This window comes from Drosophila suzukii, chromosome 3 (assembly GCF_043229965.1).
Source record: "Drosophila suzukii chromosome 3, CBGP_Dsuzu_IsoJpt1.0, whole genome shotgun sequence".
Lineage (NCBI taxonomy): Eukaryota > Metazoa > Arthropoda > Insecta > Diptera > Drosophilidae > Drosophila > Drosophila suzukii.
Genome location: NC_092082.1, coordinates 8,751,470 through 8,774,952, shown reverse-complemented (window position 1 = coordinate 8,774,952; position 23,483 = coordinate 8,751,470). Strand labels below are relative to the sequence as shown.

The following is a 23,483-nucleotide window of genomic DNA, read 5'->3' as shown; positions in this document are numbered from 1 at the left end:
ACTTTTGTTGGCTCAATTGATTGCAACAATTAAAAAGGCACAAAAGCGGTGACAGGTGCGAAAAGTGCCCAGAGGGGCAGGGCTACTGCATTTAAATTGTAAATAAATATGTGAGCCTGAAGCCTGAAGCGAAACTCTATCACAGAGGTGACGTCTGCACTGGGAAAAAAACCTGATCTTATAAGTTCTTATTGTAAATACAAAAATAATACGATTTTATAACAGTTTATTGTCTATTTTAAAAATATATAGATGTTTATAAATTCAATGTCTTTAAATATATATATTTTTTTTACAGAATCTAATGCTAAATTTGATGACGAATTCTAAATCTGCACATATATGCACAAGGCTTAAATAAGATGGCATCTCTTATTAATATTTTAATAAAATCTTTTATATATATATGGTACTTACTTTTAAAGGAGTTGCTGTTGAGACTGTGGCTTACATCTATTTATATTCCTTTTTTAGGTCTTACTTGAAAAATACTTCCAATGAAATGAATACAGAACTCGAAAATGCAAGCTGTAATGTTGAAAAATAAATAATGCATTTTTTGAATATTATTTTCAATTCCAGCTAAAATATATGTTTAAATAAAATGATTTAAATTTCGTATACAAAGTATTTGTAATCTATTTAGATGGTAAGTTTCCAAATTAAGCCATCTTACTTTGGGTATATGTATATATTTTTTGTCGTGTCTGACAGAACCTGCTGTGCTGGCAGAAAAACTTGCGGTCACATGTGTGTGAAGTCCCCTTTTCGCTTTCGCCCAGTCGTTTGGCCTCGTTTTTAAATTGAAATCTCAGCAGCAAACGCTGGACATTCTCTTTCCCCGCGGTCAGAGAAAGGGAGAAAGTTGTCTCTGCACTTCTCCCGTCCTTGGTGTGCTTTAAATAATTGCTTAGAAGCCGAGCAGCACACACTCGTAACAATAATAACCGCCCAAGCACTAGGACTATGATAATAATAGCAAATAGAACCTGCCGCAGATGGAGCTGCCACTCGGACAGCCCCCATTTTCCCACATAAGCCTTTGGCTTATGACCCCTACTGCAAATGCATTTCACTTACTATATATATGTATATATATAGTATAGTAGAGTAAAAGTGGCGAAGGGATGGCGTGGGTAGTATGTGTGTTTATACTCGCTTTTAATGTGCCATATAAAATAATTTAATGACCAACCGGAGACGAGGGCGTCTCCTGGTAATGAGCAAAACGATTGGGGCCACTAAAGCGGGCGACTGTAAATGATATTAGTGGCATATTATGGTAAAGATAGCCGTGACAAATGCCCTGGCCGCACTTTAATTGCTTAACACATAGATTCAGCATAGATTTCATATAAAAACAATTATATTTGCTTTTGTATTGAAATTGAGTAGTTAAGTGAATGAATATCAAATGCAGAAATGAATATGAAGTAATGTCTTTTTAATGACCGTAATTTTCACTTAAAAATACATTTTAATGTCAAATTTCTCTAACAAAAATATTTGTACTCTCTTCATTGTAATAAGTCATTTACCCTACTTAGGTATTTTAAAATCAAAGGACAGTAAACATTAAATGTACAAATTATAAAACAAATTGCAGACCATTTATCAAATTAATTGGAAGAAAATTAAAGAATACGGAAATATCTTGTGGTTATTATGGTATACCTTTTTTTAAATGCATTACGGTCCCTTTTTTCCTTTTAGCATTTCCGGAATTTAAATAGCTATTTTTAAACTTTTCTCCCCTTCCACCCTAGTCTGCAGAAATTTCCCATCGGTTGGCATAAGTCTACCCTAATTAAGTTATTCCTGGCCCGCCATAAGCAATTCCGAGCTCAATCCCCTTTTAAAGGAACCTTAAAACGGAATTAATTTCAAGTATTTTTATATCCTTTGAATTTCCTTTTGGTTCTTGGCTCGATTTGTCGCCATCTTGGTTTGTCTCTTATCCTGACTTTTCCTCCATTCATTTAACTGTCTTGGTCATTTTCTGCAAAATAGTTGCGCTTTATTTTCAGCCAACTCCGTCGCTCAAGTGACAGCTGTCTTCACCTCCACTTCCGCTAGAATGTCAATAAAAATTCAATTACGTTTTCCGCCGATGAAGAAAAGTTGCCGCTGAAAATACGTTTTCTTTATGGCCTTCTGTTTCCATTTAAAATTGCCGGCTCTTTGTCAGGGGGAATTTGTTTGCCATCCTGATCGATTTGTGATGCTGGAATTGGGGTAGCGAAATCAGAGACACAGGCACTTATATTTAATGGCCTAATTATGTAACCAAACGCCCACACATAAATAGGCTGAGTAAATAATCATAATCATCAGTGTTTCATCGGGGGGGAAAAACCATAAAGTTATCTGGGTTCAAATAAAAATAAATTGCGCTTGGGCAATTTTGCGGAAATGTTTTTCTGGCTTGAACACATATGTTTATACAAGTTTTTTCTTTTTTTTTTTGGTGGTTAAATAGTTGGGCTATGTTTATGCTGATGATGGCGAAGGTCGTTGGGCATAAAACCAAATTTTATGTTACCTTTTAGCAGGTAATACCAAAGAGCTCAGATATATTTTGCCCACTCTCTCACGCACACAAAACTGTTATACTGGCTGTAGTGTTATACGGCAAATGCTGCTGCATACTTACAGGCTCTTTTGCGGAAAATTTCAGTCTCCCTTTGCAAGTGCTCACGTGAGGACGGAAAATCTTTTGCTCATCGCTTTTCGCCTCGCATTGGCAAGTCGCGTAAAATTCTCGTGAAAACAGGAAAACCACAGAAATTCTCCAACCCCCTCCCTCCAAAAGGGGAAAACCTCAAAGTTCTTGGGCTATCCGTATCAATCAGCGACTAAAGGCTTTAGTCCTTCTGTGAGTGTGTGCTTTTTGTGTGTGCGCTGTGTATTTAGTTGTGCCGGCTTTAATTAGCAGCTTTTCCCCATTCTACCACTGCTCTTCTGTGTGCGTAAGATTAATGAGGCAAAAGTGTTTTATCGTGTCGTGCGTTAAATATTTAATACAATATCATATAAATGTTGCATAAGCAGCCTGTCATTTAGCATCTTGTGCCAAAAAATAGTGTGTGCGTTCTGCTTTTACCGCAAGCAATTTGGACAGACAGAAAGTGGACATTTACGATTAGCAAACAAGTTGATCAAGTAAGTTGCGAGCATTACATATTTACAAAACTGGACCCAAATGTCACCCATTTTTGCCTCTTGTAACATCTTTTATTGGACCATTCTTCCGCTGAGATAACTTGAGCATTTTCGCATTTCCCAAACGCATTTACAACATTTTTACTGCCCATTTTTGCTTTATTTCCGACATAAAAAAATCGTTTTCCAGGTAGATAATTTTGATTTGATATACGCGTAATTTCTTCTTTCGTTATTTGGTTGAATTCCTTTGTTGATGGCCAGCCAGGGAACTTCGATTTGCTTTTACCCTTCATTTATTTTCAGCTGGAGATGGAAATAATGGTAGAAATGCCCGCAAAATACATTTACATCTACAGAACTCCAGGGCCGGTTTTCATTTCAAATTGCTCACATTAAGGGGCCACCCCGGTCATCTCAACCTTTATAGCACCCGCATCCTTTGAATCTGGATATATATATACATATCTCCTCTTATTGCCCAACACAGGGTACAAAATTAATTGTAACCAAAACGTTTTGCTGCTTACCGCAAACTTACTTTTATCCTAGTTCATTTGCCACGCCCCTATTCCCCACGGAATGGACACACTACCACATTTAAATGAATGCACAGTGTGTACAACACACAGAGAAAAAATGTGATTCTTCAATGGAAACATGTTTAAAAGAATGAATATGATTTATAATGTTACGATGATTACATGAAAGGGTCATACAAATATCCAAGGATTTAAAATATGCTAATATATTGATAGGATGTACAAATTGTATACTCCTACATACAAAAAAAAGGTTTAAAAAATGGCGGGGTCCTTCTTTCTTGAAAATAAAGATTTCCTTCATCCTTATTTCAAGATCGCTTTATCTTAAAAGTTCAACTCAAGAGTACTTTTGTCTTGATTTTAAGAAAGATTCTTCTCAAACGAAAACATTTGGTCTAAGCTTTTTTTAGTTCTCATTTTTTCTGGGTGTATTTGTAAAGTTGTAAAGTTACCAGAATTTTAAGCATTGAGATTTTTTAAAATTTTGAAGTTCTTTTCTGAGTGTACTTATACAAACACGTGCACACGTACATGGGGAGGCATGCGGCAGCATCCCAACTAAGTAAATAATGCGTAAAACAAGTCAAGCGTTTTACAAACCCACCCATTTCACCACCCCCTTCCCCGTTAAATAGGGGGTTCTCACTGCAAAATGGGGAGTTTCCCCATTTAGAAACTGTAGAAACAGTCAATTGTAAAATTGCTGCAGCCAACAAAGCGTGGCAAGGAAGCTAAGCGAGTGCTCATAGGTAGTTGCCTGATGTTGCTGATGGCAAGGATTGCAGGATTCCTGGTACAAGGATTCCTCCGGTTGCTCTGTGTACGTAATTCATTATTATGCCGACGGAGGCTAGGAGGCAAAAAAGAAGCCAGAAGCAGGAAAAAATATTTGCGCACATGTGGCTAAAGTTTCCATCACTTCAGTCGGCTGCTGTTATTCTTGTTAACGCTAAAATTGTCTGTCACTTTGAGACTTCCGTCATCAGCAGGATAAAAGTTGTGGGAAAAATATGAGAAGGAAAGATGAGACTGCCCATAGATGCTTGCAAAATGCTCCACTGCCTTTTGTTTGAGCAACAAGGATATTTAAAAATAATGTCGTTGGGTTTCACTTAAGCAGTTTATGTATGCCTTAAACATCAGGCTTAAAGGTGGAGGAAAATATATTGTATTTTACTGTGTGACCAATCTCATAAAGTTTTAATTAGTGTGACCATATGTCTATACTTTAACATGCCTTGTTCAGAATGTTTATATTGCATTAACACTTTTGAAAACTACAAGTATAGCCAGAAAATGTTACTTTTAAATAATGAAAAAAAAATATAAAGGTCACCTGGTTTGGAGCCAAAATTAAACTGTCAAAAGAAAAATTTGACAACAACCGAGAACAATACACAAATGGCACACGAAATAAAAGTTTTGTTCGCTCATTTTTGTTTGACTTGTTTTCACTTTGACCCACCGAAAAGTTTTATATTTTTTACAACAGTCCTCGAAAATTGTGTGCCATAAATCAAGGGGCGTAAACATGCCACCCCCACATATATAGACTAACAAAGAGAAAACTTGCACAATAATTTGGTATAAGCAGCAATTACTTTAAAAAACCCCGAACCTTGACTTGTTTAGCCATCCAATGAAAAACTTTATTGTGAACTATTTTTGAACAGCTCCATTTGCAGTTATTTACATGAGCAAACACACATTTTTTTGGGTGGCAGACTGATGGGTATGGGTGGCATATGTTTTCTTATTTTCTGCATACTTGTGACATACAATTTTTGCACAAGAATTGTACAATTTATTTCGGACAATATGCAAGCTGTGCATAACTTTTTCACAGAATTTCAATAAAATAAAAAAGGAATTTATGTACAAGATATGTTGCTGAGATTCTATGAGCCAACAATTTGTGGGTATTTCTGTCACATTTTATTTATACAAAAATGTGGACTGCTATATACGGAGATTTAACGACTTTTATTTCGACATATTCGCAATACATATTCGACATATTTATCGCAAACACATTTTTCAATTATATCTCCGAATTTCCATTTATTTATTAAAAGCCCAACCTTTCTTTCATTTTCACATAATTTTCCTTATTATGCTCTCCACTTTCGGGTATCATCCATCTTAATCGCTTTGACTTCTTTGGGTGGTTTCCATCTCCTTTTTTCACTCTTTTCCCCTTTCTAATAAGCCTAATGGCATCGCTGTAGCTATTATTTCAAGGAAAAGCGTACAAATATAATTTATTCCACATAAACTTGATTAAATGCTTCTCTTTTCCACTTTCCCCATTGCATTAGCATACAAAAAGGGGAATGGAAAAAATCCTACTTAAGTTCTTTCTTTCTGAAAAACAGTAAAGTTTCCGCACAAGCAGACCACATGAAAAAAACAGAAAAGAACAAAAAAAGCCCGAAATACTCCTTTTGTAGTAGATGATGATGGTCTTGGCTGAAATCCGCTTAGGGAAGAATACTTACATCCTGGCAACCGCCACCTGCTGCAAGCCCTTCCATTGTGAAGCATCTATCTATCAGGCACTTTGACGAAATCCCCATTCAATCAGACATATCATCAATCATGCCCAGCATATTTTCAGCGATGCCAATACGAATGACAACGAAAATTGTTGAACCAACACATCGTAAATGTCGCATTCAAATCGCAAAAAGAAAACCAGCAAATCGATGCAAAAATTCCGCAAAATTTCAATCACTTGGTTGAATACGATTTGTGTGTGCGCGGGATGAATTGCTTTCCATATCAAGCATTTGGGTTAACAAACTCATTAGATGTTTGGCATCATTATGCAAGTCGAGATACATAGGCGCCCAGAATCACTTATTAGGGGATAGAATTTCTCTGGCAGCACCAAAAAAAATGAAAAACAAATATTTTAGGAAATGGTAATGATTTTTAATCCAAAAAGTTTTAAGTAAAAACATTATTTACAACATAATTTAAGAATAAAAAATGTTCTTCTATAAACAGAAGAATTTTTTAAGTTCGGCATTTTTATATTTTTTATTACCAAAATAGATTATGAAAATAGATGATATATAAGGAAGTGTTATTTTCAAGTATAATAAATTATTATTGATAATTATCACATCATTTATAAACAGATTCTAAATAAAAAACCTTGTTAAATATTTTTTGGAATTAAAAATATTATATTTGAATAATAATCTTTATAATAAAAATCCTTACCATTAAAAAAAACTAAAGTACAGAAGTTAGCTTAACCTTTTGCAACCATAATTAGTATACGGCTTAAATAGTAAATAATTTTTTTGAGTGCATGGACACGCACCCATTAAGTATGCGCCGTGTGGTTCCACTTCCGCGTATCAATGCCGTCACAATGACGCGCTAGCTGCTGCTACTGATGCTCCATTTAGCGTAAAAACATTTAAGCCAACAAAAGCAGATACCAAACACACCCACGCACACACCCCCCTAAGTGGCACACACACAAACACATAAAGAATTTTTTCTGATGGCTAAAAAAAAACCAAGTTATGGTGAAGGTCAGCCCGTTGTTACGTTTTTTTGGCCTAAGCCCATGGCCTTTTTGGTGTTGTTCTTGTTGCTTCGCATATAGTTAAATCGTTGTTGCCACTGGCATTGCATCCGCCCTTTCATCTCACATCTCTTTAGCTCTCTTTGATCATGCGCCCTTTGACCCTTTGCATAGCACACTTTTTGTGATGCTGTCTTGGACTTTTGCTGGCCGTATAACAGTTTAACAATTGCAGACTTTTGGGCACTGCTGCATTTATTTGTCTTTCTTTGGTTTTATTTTCAAAACTTTTGTTGTGGCCACCAGGGACACAGAAAAAAAACTTTTGTAACAATTTTTTATTTTTATTTTGATTTAGTTATTTGCGCGTAAAATTGCCAGAGGCGCCAAATGGGGAAAACGCAACCTAAAAACCACAAATAAAATTATACGTACACGTATGATATGATAATATTCAGGCTCATAAAAGAAACGCCAAAGCAAAAAATGCGAAATGTGGGTTACAAAAAATAAATAATCCCTATAAAAGTGAACAAAGTAGGTTAAGTTGTAAACCAATCTCTGAATAGCCTCGAGAATTCATTGAGGTTCTAGCTAGCATAAAATTTAAATTTAGGTTTTCAACACCGGTAATTAAGCTATAAATAAAGTTGGTTTAAGAAACTAATATAAGCAGCATGAATTCGTTTTACCAACAGAAAATGCCTAATAAAATTCTTTTCACAGGAAAGTCTTCCGAAAATGTGTAATTAAAAATGTCGGACTTTGAACTTCAAACTTTAAACATAAGTTTGGATATAAGCAAAAGAATTTTTGACAAATTCAAGAACATATTTGGGCTCTCATGAGCTTACATAGTTCGGAGACTATGTCCTTCCCATCTCTCGGATTTTCCATTTACCACCCTTCAGAGTTCTTCAACCCCCATCAAGTGTCTTTCGAAAATTCCACCCGACATTGAGCATTTAGTTATGCTGAGTAGTGCTTAACCAGCAAATCGTTTCAGTTCTCTGCACTTTGAAACTTGGAAATAATTGCCATTTTCTTGCGTAATTGAGGCCCTTGCACCAAGGACTTAAAAGTGGGATTTTCATCCTTGCAATTGCCTCTTGAATCCACTTTAATAACTGAGACTCACTCTAGACTTTTTTCTGTATTATCTAACACTGATGATCCCTTTGTCGTTTTAATGTCATTTTCATAATGCGACGCGGCACCTTCACATTTTTTATTATCCCCGGAGTGGCCTGGGTAAATCTCTTTATCCCACCCGAGACTCATCCACCCACCCGAGACTTTCGCAAACTTTTATGACGCGCTCTTCAAAGTCGCTTATGTTCAGTGTGGAGCTGACAGGGCAAATGCGTATTTAATTCCACTTGTGTAGCTTCTGCCACGCCCACTTCATTGGGGCGAAGCGATTGTTGTTGATGCGTTAGCATTAATAAATGTCAGCGCGTTTTCCGCTGCACTGCCAAAAAGACAGACTTTTCCGCACACGGACACTAAGTTTTACATATTGCATACTTTTGAGCGTTCATTAGGGTGACAGACATGAAAGGACATCACGATAGAGAGGGTAGTTCACTGGGAAAAATTTAGTTAAATTACAAAACAAAAACTATGTATTCAAAATAAAGTTGGAACAATAGGTATTTAATATATCTATATGCTTTCATTTAATAATATCAATGTTTAAAAAAAGGCAGAAATGTTTTTTTATCAGAAAATGCTTGGATATTCTGCGGAAGGCATTATAATAATATTTCCAATAATATTCTTATAGGCCAAAGTTATTAAAAGCTCGACTAAAATATTTTATTTATAAATATGAATAAACTTTTAGGTTGGAACAAAAGGTTCTTATTATAAATAGGTGCTTTATATCAATAAGTTCAATGTTTTAGAGGAGGGAATTGGTTTGGACATTCTGCTGAAGCCATTATAATAATGCTTTCCACAATATTCTCATAAACCTAAGCTATTAAAAGCACGACTAAAATATATTATTCATAAATATTCATAAGCTTTATTCATACATTTTTTTAATTAAACTAAGCACTGATAATATGCTTTTAATTATAATCTTCTGTTTGTTGATTTCATCATTTAATTAATATTTCATAGAGATTTAAATGCTTGATAACGTATTTTCCCCAAGTGCTAGACAAACAGATGCTGATTGTCAGAGCTTCTTAAATTAATTAGTCCCATTTTATGTCTCACTCAATCTCCGAAACTTGCCGTCTCTCTCGCAGACTATTCTCTTTGAAAAGTTGCTGACAAGTAGATTTTCGTCATGGTGCATTTTTCTTGGGGGCTATCGTGACCAAACGAAATTCCTTAGGCCTTGGCCATAATCGGCTTATGCCGGAGCAGTGCAAATTGATAAATGCTACGGAAATGAAAGGAAAATATTGGACAGTCGTTGTCTCAATCAATCAGTCTAATGATGAATTTCAATTAACTTTAATCGTCAATTAAAAAATCAAATGGATGCACCCACAGGGCTGAATGGCTTTTTGATTGCCTGCCAAAGGGGGAGTATATACATATGTATGTAAATCATCCCATTTGGCCAACTAAGCTGCAGCTTACTGTGACTAACACACACTCATGTGTTAGCCAGGATTTTCCCTTGGCTTCTGCTTCTGGTATTTTTTCTCGTCCTTTTTTTCTATGAACCTCTTGTAATTTTCGTTGGAGAGCTGCAACTTTTCAATTTGCCTCTGATGGAAAATCAGTTGAGGGGAAATCCAACTACATATTTGCCTTCAATTTAAGTGATGGGAACATTTCGTTTCTGCCAATTTCCTTCCCGTCCTTCACCAAATAACTCAATTATTTATATATTTGCTTGGAGTTAGCCCAACTTTAGTGAAGCGAGATAAAAAGAGAGAAAGCTTCAGCAAACTCGAACTAAGTTTACTTAACCGATTTAGCAATTAGATGGGAGTTGGAGGGAAATAGATAAAACTGCAAATTTGCACTTCTATTAGGAAATAGAGCCAATAATTTGGCGTGACTACAAAAAAAGTTTAAAAAATAAAAAAAAATATAAAAATTTTGCGTTTTTACTACCAGTCAATATATTTTATCAAAAAACAATTTTTCTCAAATATTTCGTTTACACATCAGTCGACATTTTGGATTTATTTCTTTAGAAAAAATATTGGTCAAATATTTTACTACACATGTACAACAAAATTCATATCTAAATGACATTATATAACATGCTCTTTTAGCTAAACCAATGATAGGCAAAACATTTTCAATTGAAAAAGTAATCTGTGACCTGTTTTTGTCAGTTGGCTAACAGCAAAAAAAACTAACCAATAAATGCAGATGCGAAAAAGCCGCAAAATTGGGGCACAAAAACTATATACAAGAAATAAATAGAATGCGGGTCGATGGCACTGACATATACTGCAATCATTTGATTGCAACTTTCAATAAAAAGGCAAACAAGAATTCCTGTGCTCCACATTCAATGGCAAACAAATGAATGCAAATGGACAGGGGCAGGAAAAAAAAAGACCAGTGTTCAAATGCCAGATGATGGGTCCTTCAGTGACTTTCGATATCCTGACTATTCCACTCATCCGGATGACTACTAAAGGAAAGTAGAAATTAAAAACACTCAAACTGTGTGTTATCCAGTCAGCCACTAGAGAACGAGATTGTAGATTGCCAAAGGACTAGAATCGGACCAAGGATAAGTGCATAAGTCCTAAAGGGAGTCATGCAAAAATGGGAACAAAAAACTCAACTGGGGAAATCAATATTACGCAGACTGGCAGACAAGTAGATATCATCCTACGAATCCTTTCGATGAGTGGAATGTGAGTTCAACTGTTGCACAGACACTTGCCACCGGTTGGAATTGCCACTTGACAAATTTCCAAGCTCCCCCTTTTTACCTCCATCCGTCACAAAAACTTTTACCGGGAACTTGGTCCGGCATGAAAATCGCCCAAATATATAGGGGCAGAAAAGTTGTTCCTTCCACGGAACTACGGAACTTGACCAACCATTTCACATGGCTAATCGTCAAATACCAGGGACATGCGATCTCGATTTCCCGACATGTCTCTCTCATTAAAAAGTAAAATAAACAAGCGTAAAAAACTTTCCGAATCAAATGTGAACGGGAAAGCTGAAAGCAACAGCCAAAAACAGTGCGGCAGAATAAAAAAAAACAGAAAATAGTAGAGAAAAACCACTTGAGAAAGCAGCAAAAGTTTTCCATTTATAACGAGCTCAGGCTCTCCAGTGGATTTCAGAGGGCAGAGTTCAGGGAGCAAAGACTGAATGGATGGCCTGACTGCTGTACAAATAGAAAAAGCACCGACTGCCGGGCTTAGTCATAAGCGAGAGTTGAGCGCGAGTTTTTGCCACGGCATACATACATGTGCACTAAGAGAAAAGAGGCATTGAAATAAGTTATTAGTTCTCTATTGAGGCCTAAAGCTTTCGTATATTCCATACCTTAAATTATTATTAATTTGGTCACATGGTCCTACTATCAATGTGACCAAAACTTGTTAACTTACATTTTAGAGTGACCAAATGGTCAGAAGTTAAAGTTAAACAGCAACAATTGTTTTATAAATGTTGATGCTTATTAAAAAATTAAATAAATATTAAGTGCTTCTTTTAAATTATAACTTTAATCAAAAACACACATTTTTTCATAAATATTTTCGTTTATTTGTAAGTTACTTTTTTTCCAGTGCCACCATCTAGGCGGCCATGTATCTTCTGCTGTCTCATTTTCAATGTGTGCTTGGCCAAACTTTAAATGTGGCGGTAATGAAATTGTTGGCAGCAAATGTTGTCAACACTAATACTAAAATACCTTCCATATACACATAAGGGTTTCATAGACGGACCCACACTCAGACAGACATCATCAACACCATTTTATGACATGGTTCCGGCGATGGCATCCTGCAGATTCGCCGAAGCCGAAAAGTTCTTCGAAATGCCAACCCAACTAAAACAACAAATATTTGGTAAACTTTGAGCTGAAACTGTGTTGGGTTAGAAACATTTTGCGGTAGCGTCTTGTTTTGGGTTTCAGCCATGTGAATCGCTTAAGATCCCAGGAAAGCGTCAAAAATAAAAAAAAGGTATTTTCTATTTGATTAGAGGAAAAGTTTTTGGACGAACTTAATTAAGCAGGTAAATTGGGGGTCTAAATGTCTTATTTTCAAAATAGCTATCAGTTATTCTAAAATGGCAAGACTTTCTTCTGTCTAATAAATGGAATTATGGATTCTAGAAGTGCATTTATGGTTTACCATTCTGAAGGCCTGGGAATTACGAATAAGTAGAACATGAAAATTGGTAAAAAAATGTAATCCTCTTTCAAAAGAACAATTTTAATACAGATTATTAAAGAATTCAATTACAAACTCATAGATGTATCCCACGTCCAAATCAGGATCCTACAACTCAAGTTATGGAATCTAGAAGTTCAGTTTTGGGGTCCCATTATGGAAATCACTGGAAATACAGAAAAATCATACATGAAAATGGGATAAAATTTTGATCCTCTTTTAAAAGAACAATTTGAATGCAGATTATTTAAGAATTCAATTACAAACTCATAGAGGTCCCCCACGTCCAAATCGGATTACAATAACACAAGTTATGGAATCTGAAAGTTCAGTTTTGGGGTCTCATTCTGGAAGTCATTGGAAATACAGGAAAATCCGACATGAAAATGGGCTAAAATTTGGACCCCCTTTAAAAAGAACAATTTGAATGCAGATTGTTCAAGAATTAAATTACACACTCATAGAGGTATCCCACGTCCAAATCGGCTTCCAATAACAAAAGTTATGGAATCTGAAAGTTTAGTTTTGGGGTCTCATTCTGGAAGTCATTGGAAATACAGGAAAATCCGACATGAAAATTGGCTAAAATTTTGACCCTCTTTTAAAAGAACAATTTTAATGCAGATTATTAAAGAATTTAATTACAAACTCATAGAGGTATCCCACGTCCAAATCGGCTTCCAATAACAAAAGTTATGGAATCTGAAAGTTTAGTTTTGGGGTCTCATTCTGGAAGTCATTGGAAATACAGGAAAATCCGACATGAAAATGGGCTAAAATCTTGACCCTCTTTTAAGAGAACAATTCGAATGCAGATTATTTAAGAATTAAATTACAAACTCATAGAGGTATCCCACTCATAAATCGGGTTACAATAACACAAGTTATGGAATGTAGAAGTTCATTTTTGGGGTCCCATTCTGGAGGTCACTAGAAATACAGAAAAATCAGACATGAAAATGGGCTAAAATTTTGACCCTCTTTTAAAAGAACACTTTTAATGTAAATTTTTAAAGAATTCAATTACAAACTCATAAAGGTATCTCACGTCCAAATCGGGTTTCAGTAACTCAAGTTATGTAACCTAGAAGTTCGATTTTGGGGTCCCATTCTGTAAGTCATCGGAAATTCAGAAAAATCAGACATGAAAATAGGCTAAAATTTGGACCGTCTTTTAAAAGAACAATTTGAATGCAGATTATTAAAGAATTCAAGTACAAATTCATAGAGGTACCCCACGTCTAAATCAAGTTCCTATAACCCAAGTTATGGAATCTAGAAGTGCAGTTTTGGGTTGCTATTTCAATGCCATTGGAAATACTTAAAAATGAAAGCATATTGTTAAGTTGTTACTAGTAATTGTTAATGATAATGAAAAGAGTGTGAAAATTTCTTATAATTCACTACTTTAATTTTTAAATAGCGATTTTTTAAATTTTACAGCTGTTGGCACATCCAAATCGAATTTGATTCCCTTTAGTCATCTGGATAATATACGCTGGTCATTTGCATATATTAACAAGCGGGTTAAGTTCCGCGTTTAATTAGTCGCTTAACTCATTTGGACTCCATTAGTTTGACCTTAAATTAAGCAACGCGGTCGAGCATAATTCAGGCAACATCTGTCAGCTTGAACCTGTCCCTTTACCTGCATAACAAATAGGTGATTACCATAATGGGACTAAATGAATATTCAGCAGATGGAGCGAATCCTGTTCAATGGATGAAGTTTCGGGTTAAAGTGACCTTATGAAGTAAAGGTAAGATTGGAAAGTTAAGCTTAGAAAACTTTTTCTTCACACCTTTTCAAGAAGAATCTTTCTGAGACAACCTTAAGGCCTTAAATACATAAACAAACAATGATCGATAAAGCAACCCTTGAAACCAACTTCCGGCAGCTAATATATTTTTAGCCTATGGATTCTGGGTATAGCCTCAGTTTACCTTTTGCTGTGAATGTGTTGTGTACCTAGTCCGGTTTTGGAAAATATAGAAAAAAAAACCATAAGTTTTCTTTATCAAAATTATTTGTTGTGTTTCGTGTCTTTTGTTTAATGTTCGTGAATTGAATTGTAGGATAGCGATAAAACCGATTGATTCCCGAATGCATAACGCTTAAAGAAAGACATTTGAAGTAGTAATCCTCTTTGGTGGACACGAAATTCGCAGTCGTAACTAAATTTGGTCCGTGCAGGCAAATAGTTAGATATAAAGAAAGTCACCCGCGATGAACAAGCTGCGAAATGTTCTAAAATCTGTGGTCCAGCGGTCCAGGAGCTTGCCCCAGATAATCCAAATACGTAATGCCTGCGGAGCGGAATCGAAGAGCTCAAAGGGTCTGGTGATCGGTGTTTATCAGAAGGAAGGCGATAATGAACCCAAACTAACGCCCGCTGGCGAAAAGGTCGACCATCGTCTGCAGGGCAAGTTGCAAGAGCTGATTTGCGAGACCAAGATCACGGGTCGTCTGGGCAGAGGCAAGGTCTTCAACAACATAGATCCCGAATTTCGCAGTCTGGCAGTGGTTGGCGTCGGTCTCGAGGGCATTGGCTTCAACGAACTGGAAATGCTGGACGAGGGCATGGAGAATGTCCGAGTGGCGGCCGGAATTGGAGCCCGTTCGCTTCAGGAGATCGAGGTGACGGAGGTCTTTGTGGATGGCATGGACTATGCCGAACAGGCGGCCGAGGGTGCCGTTTTGGCCATTTGGCGGTATTGTGACCAGAACTCCAAGAGGAAGCCACCCCACATTCCCAAGCTGCAGCTGTACGAGTCACCCGACTATGATAGTTGGACCCGGGGCGTCTTCAAGGCGGAGGCTCAGAATTTGGCCCGCAGGATGTGCGATACTCCAGCCTGCTGTATGACACCCACTCTCTTCGCCCAGGCCACCGTGGATGCCCTGTGTCCTTGCGGAATCACCGTGGAAATCCGCACCATGGAGTGGATCGAACAACAGCGCCTGCACTCATTCCTTATGATCGCCAAGGGCAGCTGTGAGCCACCCGTCCTGATGGAGATCACCTATTGTGGCACCAATCCGGAGGATAAACCCATTTTATTCCTGGGCAAGGGCATTACATTTAATTCTGGAGCCATAAATCTGAGGCAATGCAAGGGAATGGATGAGTACAGGGCCTGTATGTCGGGAGCAGCTTCTTGTGTGGCCATGATGCGTTGTTGTGCGGCACTATCTCTACCCATCAATGTGTGTTGCATCATCCCACTGTGCGAGAATATGCCCTCGGGAATGGCCTGTAAGCCGGGCGATGTGGTCACCCTGATGAATCACAAATCCATGGCCGTACGAGATCTGGACAAGGCTGGTGTGGTCGTGATGGCAGATCCCATGCTCTATGGTCAGAGCACCTATAAACCCAGACTGGTGGTGGATGTGGCCACCTTGGGATCGGGTGTCAAGAAGGCCTTTGGTGGCGGTGCCACTGGCATATTCTCCAATTCCCATTACATCTGGAAGCAGTTCCAGTCCGCAGGAGCCCTCACTGGCGATCGGGTGTGGCGTCTACCCCTGTGGAATTATTACAAGAAACAAATCACCGATGAGATGGGCTATGATATCAGCAACAATGGTCGGGGACTGGCAAGTTCCTGTTTGGCGGCCGCTGTGCTTCACGAACTGGTTCCCTGTGTGGATTGGGCCCATCTGGATACCCGGGGCACTGGCATGTTGACAAAGCACGGATTGATACCATATCTCACCAGGAAGTATATGACTGGCAGACCCACTCGCACCCTGGTTCAATTCCTCTACCAAATGGCCTGTCCGGCTAACCAGAAATGAAGGAAGATCTGAAGTGAAGTCGGTCTAAACCGATCGGAATGAAATCGTATTAGATGCAGATATTTTTGTAAGATATCCTATACGTCCCATTTGTCAGTGTATCCACTCCTGTGTAGAATGTTTTGTAAGCTGTCTTGTGGAGTGATTAGTATTCCTGTATTGTGTCAAAAGTTGTAAAAAATTTGTGTGTGAAGTGTGCTTAAAACAAGAATATAAAAGCTTTTACCAATGTAAATAATTATTTTATTTCACAAGCCTTGTGGTGTGATAAAATTAAATTGTGTAGAACAAAAATGTAAATCCACCCGGGGGCGCCAGTTAAAATATTTTTCGTCTCTAACCTATTTTCTGAATCTCTTCATGTTGTAAAATTACCATATTCTCTTTTGATTAAAGTCTGAAAGGCACACCATCTCTTTTGGTTAAATTAAAGGCCCCCAAATACGGGTAATGGCTATCCTAGCACACGTTTCCCTTCCAATTAGACAAACAAATTTTCCCAATTTTCACACATTTGACACGTTTCAGCCATTTCGAAGGAGGCTTTCAACACACCTCTATGGTTAGAATGAGGGTCTGGGGCTTCGAGAGCATCCTTGGCTGGCAAAAGGATATTTACATTTCCACATGAGCTCGGCACCTCGCCCTTAGCCGTGTCTTTGTTGATGAAATTGCTCCAGGATATTACTTTGAATTATCATAAATAACCGAGTAAGGCAATGGCAACAGCGATATGTGTGCCAGTTCGTGTGTATCCTGCGGTTGAAGGATCAGGTGGTCCTTTCATACAAGGGCTGGATATTAAACCAGGCTATTTTCTCGTAGCATACACTCAAATATATATTCATAAATTTTTGTAACCTAATAACAAAAATATATATATACAAAATTATTTGAATCGAAAAGAACATATTAAAAGTTCAGTTCTGTTGAAAAAATGCCCTTCAATGTTTCCCATTTTTGTAATTTATAACGCTAGTATTTTTCCAAGTGTAGATTTATGATAACCAATAAAGTAGACGAAAAATGTTCAGCAGGTAATCTGGTAACCTTACTCAAAATGTTTCTCTTACAATTTAAAAGCCACAAGCCACGGATGAGTTTCCAAGTTGTCGAAAAGTTTATTGAAAGCATTTCACTTTTTTTTCCTAGCAAATGGATTGCGGCAATCGGTTAATGTGCGTTTCAGATTGCCAATTAAAAGTATTTGTACTCATCGAAGTATTAAAATGAGGCATCGCGGAAGTTCCGGCTTTCATTCTCTCGGCTTATACCGATTTTCCATTGATTGGCATTTAAAATTTCATTAAAATACTTTTCCGTTTACACAGGCATACTTTCGAGCAATAAACGAAGGACACTCTTCTCGAGATGGTATTTTATGTAATATCCTTTTTTATGTAAGTTCGCATTTTTCCAAGCGAATGGATGTTAACCATTTTCGTCATTATCCAGAGGGCAGCAGTTACTACCGCACACGTGACCGTTGAACATTTATCTATAGATATTCGCTTATGGAAAATCCTTGGACTTTGGTCTTTGGTCCTTGGTTCTTGGTCCTTGGTCCTTGGGCCACACGTCCAGGCCACAACGTTTTCAATTTATTTCGCTTTCCATGTGCGGGCGTGTTGGCAGCCATTAAATATATTGGATTGTACGTTAACCGAATTAAATTCACATCTCCCTAGGCAAAAGTGCCAAGAGTACAACGAAAAATTAACATAATTTACTTCACTCTTTTACGACCTCACTGGTTAAGTCAAGAATAATTTGTTTGTCAACAAAAGACCAAATTCAATTACAGTCGCCCAACGACAAAGCCTCTTTCGAACTTGAGCCACAAAAGCCAAGCGAACACAATGGGCTTAGGATATATATTTCCCCCTATCATATGTGAGTGGCCTGGAAAAAATGTGGAAAAACGAGTGGAAAAAGCGGCTGTCTAGCCTGGGTTATAATGCTACAAAAGAGGGTTATGTGTGTGGGGCATGTAACTTTTTAATTTGATTTGCTCTTGCCCACACACTTTTTCACAGCTTTTTAATTTCTTACTTTTCTCCTTTTAATTACGCAAGGGAAAAGTTTTTCACATCTGCCGCCGGTCTTGGAAAATTCATATCTGCACTTTGATAACTTGATCAAAGTTTTCGAGTTCGTTTCACTTCACTAGCAGATTGATTGCAATTAATTTATGCATGTGCTTCACCATTGCATTCGCCACAATAGAATGAAATTGTAAAATTGTGGTTTAAAACTATGCGTTTAAAATTGTATGAGAAAATGTAGACATACCAAAGATAAAACAAAAAAAAAACTAATAGTTTTTAATGCAACAAATATTTTAAATTTGAGGTGAATAAGAGAAAGAACCATATCTTTAAGAAAAAGGAGAAACCCCTCCTTGTATGAGATATAGACCCCTTTCTAAGCATTTGCGATTTTTATGGGCAACCCCGATTAATAAAAACCAGAATTGAAAACGTCCTACGTTTATTAAAAATTCGTATCGAAAGTAGAAATTCCTTTTGCCAGTTGGTCCGGTTCCATCATCAGATGTCATCCCTCTTTGGGAGATTCTTCATGAAGCCTTCGGTCTTTGGTCGTATCCCAAACTGGCTGAATCGCAGGGCCCAGGAAAGGTTGGTGTTGTCCCCAACTTCTAGAACTGGCTGAAGACGCCTCAAGTTTTCCCGGCTTTTATCCTGACGAACCAATTGCATGGCAGTGGAATGACGTATACGATTCACTATGAGCGGCATAGCTAATAATAGATTTCGATACATTCTGAAAATTGTTTTTTTTTTCGAAATAAATAAACTCTGAATCTGGATTTTGGATCTTATGATGTGTTTCGTGCTAAAATTTGATTTCAACTGAGGTTTTAGGGTTATGGGCCTGGCATCTGAAACGAAGTTTGTGTTTCGAGATTTCTATGATAGCCTGATCTCTAAGTTTGCTCCATAAAAATCTTTAAAATAAAATTAAGAAATGAAACAATTTTTAACATTTTAAAATTATTTGAAATTTATAATCAATATTCTAGACATTTTTTCTTTCTATTTTTAAAACCGTGAGCTTAAAAAGATTTTAAGTCTTCCAAGTTCATTCTTAATTAAGTATTGGATTTTTTGCTGTGTATTTCTGCATGTGAAAAAGTGTCAACTTGCATCCGGTTGACTGCTTTTGACGTTGGCCAAACTTAGTTTGCTGCCAATAAATCAAATTCCCAATCACATCAAGCTGAGAGCATAGAGCCAATTTTTACTTTGCCACTTCCCAGCCCCATGCCCACTTATCCGCCCCCAACATCCCACCCATCTGAAGGCCATTAATCAATCAAATAGAGAGATAGAGAGAAGCCAAAACTGAAAACCGATATGGGTACAATCGAAGGCTACAGATGGATTTCGAGTCCACACATGCATTTGACAGAGCTTAAAGGTTTTCGGTTAATATCCGAGTTAATTAAAGTGCACTTAATAAACCTCAACTAGTATCCATCGAAATCGAGATACCATTGCGAGACCTTGCTTGTGGCTAACCAATGGAAACATCTGGCCAAACATGCCGGAAAACTCAAACCCAAGAGCCATCAAACGTTGCCAAGTCAGACGAGTTCGCATTGCCAGTGGCAATAATCGCAATTTAATATTCATGACGTTCTCACAGTCAATGTATTTGGGAACATTTCACCACGAGTTGCAACTGTCGATGGAGCTGAAGAAAGTCCTCCGGACACTTCAACACGAGTCATTTTTTATTCACTTTACTTTTATCTTTTTTCCCAGGCGACAAAAGCTAAGGTCGCATGAATTTTTAGAGATGAAACTGCGGACATAACGCATAAGATTTTAAATTCCTTTTTGTATATTTTATCAGGCCTAAAAAGTTGATTTAAAAAAAAATATTGTAGATATTTTCGAGGTCCTACGTTTCAAAAATAAATATTGTGGGTATCTTAACTTTGTACTTATGTTAAGAAAAAGGTCAAGAAAAATAATGCTATGCAAAGAATAATTTTATGGTGATATAAAAGCCTCTTAAATAGTATTACCTTTTCTGTATTTTACAATTTTTTTGTTAGGAACGTTTTTCAAAATCTGTTGGTATAAAAATGTTGGTGAGTTTTTATAATTTAATATTTTAATTATATTCCTAATTTGTGTGTCGCCTGTGCAGTCACCATGTTTTGGATCTCCATCTAGTGTTTGCTCTGATGTCGCACATTCAATAAGCAACGAACCCAATTTACCCACTCTTCCCCGTTTTCTCCCTCGAGTCAACGGGGAGCTACAAAGCTGACACCCTTTGCTCATCTGTTATTTATCATACTGGGCCATATCCTTGCTCTCCCCTGGTCCTGTTCCTTCCCAAGGAAACCCACAACGCGAGCTTTTCCTTCTGGCTCCTTTCACTTCCTCTCGGGCCTTTTGTGTGTTTGTGGGTGTTTTGTGAAGAGAGAGTGGCATTCTTTTGGCTTTACATATTTTCTTTTCTCGAGCACTTCCGCTTGTTTCCCTCAGCTTCTTCCTCTAGTCCTTCGACTAAGGCCAGTAGTTTTGCCAGCTGATTTTCTTTTAGCGATAAGCGGGGCGGGCCATATAGTTTTCCCCATGTCATACTACTCTATTCTTTCTACACAAGAAAAAAAAGGGTAATATCATGCTATGACTATGTAGTTTTCGTACATACTCAGTATAAATATGTGCTAAGTCTATTTAGTAAGCCCAGCCACCGATGCGAATACGTTATATTTTCATACATTTTGTTATAAGTTATGTTATATTTACTCATTCAGTACCTATTGTTAAAACAACTTGATTTTTGTGCTAACCATTTTATTGTACCATTTTCTGACATTATTTACTGAAGTAAATTTAGCATTACCGGCCAACAGTGCGTATACTTAATATTTTCTCGGTGTATTTCGAACAATTTTCGCTTCCACTTTGTTGCAATTTCTCCTTCACTTTTTCCAGCCCCTGGCCAAATTTATGACTACTGACGATTCAGAGATCTGCGAATTAGTTCCTCCGCCCTGTGTTTTCCCGCCCGGGGCATTTTCAACGCATCAGCTGCTTATGCTGATTGGCGAATTAATAACAGGCCTGTTCCCTAACTGATTTCGGCGCCATTCGCCCGGGAGGAATTGGGAAATAGTTTGTGTGGATTCCATTGGGTTATCAATTCGTAGGTTTATGCCTTTTGAATTTATCATCGAAGTGGAAAGAATATTTCCTTTTGCTCGAACGATAAGATGGTTGAAATCTCTGTGGGAATTTGCTTTCAACTTAATATTCGGTTGGGGTCTATTGTTTGCCAACTTTGTGATAGATATTTAGGACAGACTCAGACCAATGATAAATTATTCCGAGAAGTTTCCCTACTGTTTAGAGAGCTGCATCTTTCGACCCAAAATGTGGTCCATAAACAATTTGGCTTATTGGCATAATAGCCCCTGGAAAGAGATAAACTAGAAAAGGTTCGCAGCATAATGAGCAAACATCTGGCCTAGAATCAACATTTGCGCTGCCCCCTGAATAATTGCATAATTAATAATGAAAATTAAATGTAAATTTTGGCCAAGAAGATGACCGTTTAGTCAGTAGTGTGAGAGACCTGGCAAATCTCTTTGCATAATTGAAGCCGCTCTTGAGGATGTTCCATTTTATGGCAGTTGGCAAAAATGTCGCATTCGTTTCCGCCGGATGCAGCGCTGCTCCTGGCCGGACTTTTCCTCGGTCCAAGGACCAGACAGGAAGCCATCGTACAAAAAGTTTCCAGTCATCCTAGCATGCTAAATTTGACAGAGAAAACTTGCCCCCCTCCCCGGTGGCCAAATTGAAAATGTACACTCACTTCAGGACCAACAATGGACCATAAATTTGACTAGTTAGGGTCTGAAATTTCCAAGCACATAATCCAAAGGAGATCCCCGTGCTTGCATAATTTTCTCATATGTCAGTGTTCTAAAGTTTAATATTTTTCTAGTTAGAACAATCGAATTTAAAGTTAAGAAACTTTAAAAAAATACAAAAAAGAATGAGAAAAATATAGATGATTTGATAATTCGAAAATTTTGTGATTCGATGATTTAGTGATTCGTTGATTTAGTAACTCGATGACTCTATTACTTGGTGATTTAATGATTCTATACTTTGGTGATTCGGTGGTTCGATGATTTGATGATTCGATGATTTGTTGTTTCAATTATTTGATGATTTGGAGATTCTGAGATTTGAATATTTGGTGATTTGATGATTCGATGGCTCTATGATTTGGTGATTTTATGAATCGATTACCTTATTATTCGATATTTTGGTCATTCAGTGATTCGATGATTTTGTATTTCGATGACTTTATGATTGGGAGTTATGATGATTCGATGATTTGATAATTCAATTGTCGGATAACTTGGTGATTTGATGATTCGATGATTTCGTTATTCAATGATTCTTTTATTTGGTGATTTGATGACTCGGACTATTCGGCATAAGATTATGTGATAAATCTTAATAAACACGCAGAAACCTCTTTCCATTTTTATAGGTAAAAGTCTGTAAAGTTATCCTCTTCTCTCACTAGCTCATTTTATTTCCCCCAGTTTTCCATTGGCTTCATTTTGGCGATGTGACGTACTCAGAACTTTTGTTCATATTTTCCATAACATTTTCCCGCCGCATTGCTGTTGTTGCTGCCGTTGTCGTTGTGGAAATTAGCCGCATTTCAGTGTAAACAGAAACGTGAATTACCCCGAGGGAGATTTCCCTGGTGTTTTTTACTACAGTGAGGTCGTTGTTTTTCTCGCCGTTGCTGCTGTGTTATGACACTTCAAAGTTGCGCCTTTCAGCCAGCCAGGATTTGCCACCACCTCTGGTTATCTATGGTCGGCCAGAGGAAAAGTCGTTAGCTTGATGTGCCTCATTATGTGACAGGGGCAAAAAATATATACTTTGCATAGGACACCCTGTTCCACCAGCTCGTTGCCTTTTGTTCCAGATGATCCAATTAAAATTTTGCGCCTGCGGCCATCTGACATTGTCTAAAATTTGTTGCCAAATATTGTGTCTCTTCTGGCCCTGCAGTAATAT

At 37.4% G+C, this 23,483-nt stretch overlaps 2 protein-coding genes across 8 annotated transcripts in view; both read left to right on the top strand.

The window, feature by feature from the left end:
• The first annotated feature begins 2,711 nt into the window (after positions 1-2,711).
• Positions 2,712-23,483, top strand: part of Rbfox1 (RNA-binding Fox protein 1) — a 125,028-nt gene continuing 104,256 nt past the window's right edge. For 2 of the 7 annotated variants that reach the window (XR_010654135.2, XM_036816054.3), the window contains exon 1: positions 3,008-3,162. The gene's annotated coding sequence lies outside the window, so the exon portion shown is untranslated. Of the gene's footprint in view, positions 3,163-23,483 lie in introns of all 7 variants that reach the window. The other 5 variants (XM_065865078.2, XR_010654134.2, XM_070996608.1 and 2 more) reach the window with 5 other exon arrangements.
• S-Lap4 (Sperm-Leucylaminopeptidase 4) lies at positions 14,527-16,630 on the top strand. The gene has a single exon (XM_017078479.4). The coding sequence runs from the start codon at positions 14,818-14,820 to the stop codon at positions 16,390-16,392; it is 1,575 nt and encodes a 524-aa protein (XP_016933968.3). The 5' UTR covers positions 14,527-14,817; the 3' UTR covers positions 16,393-16,630.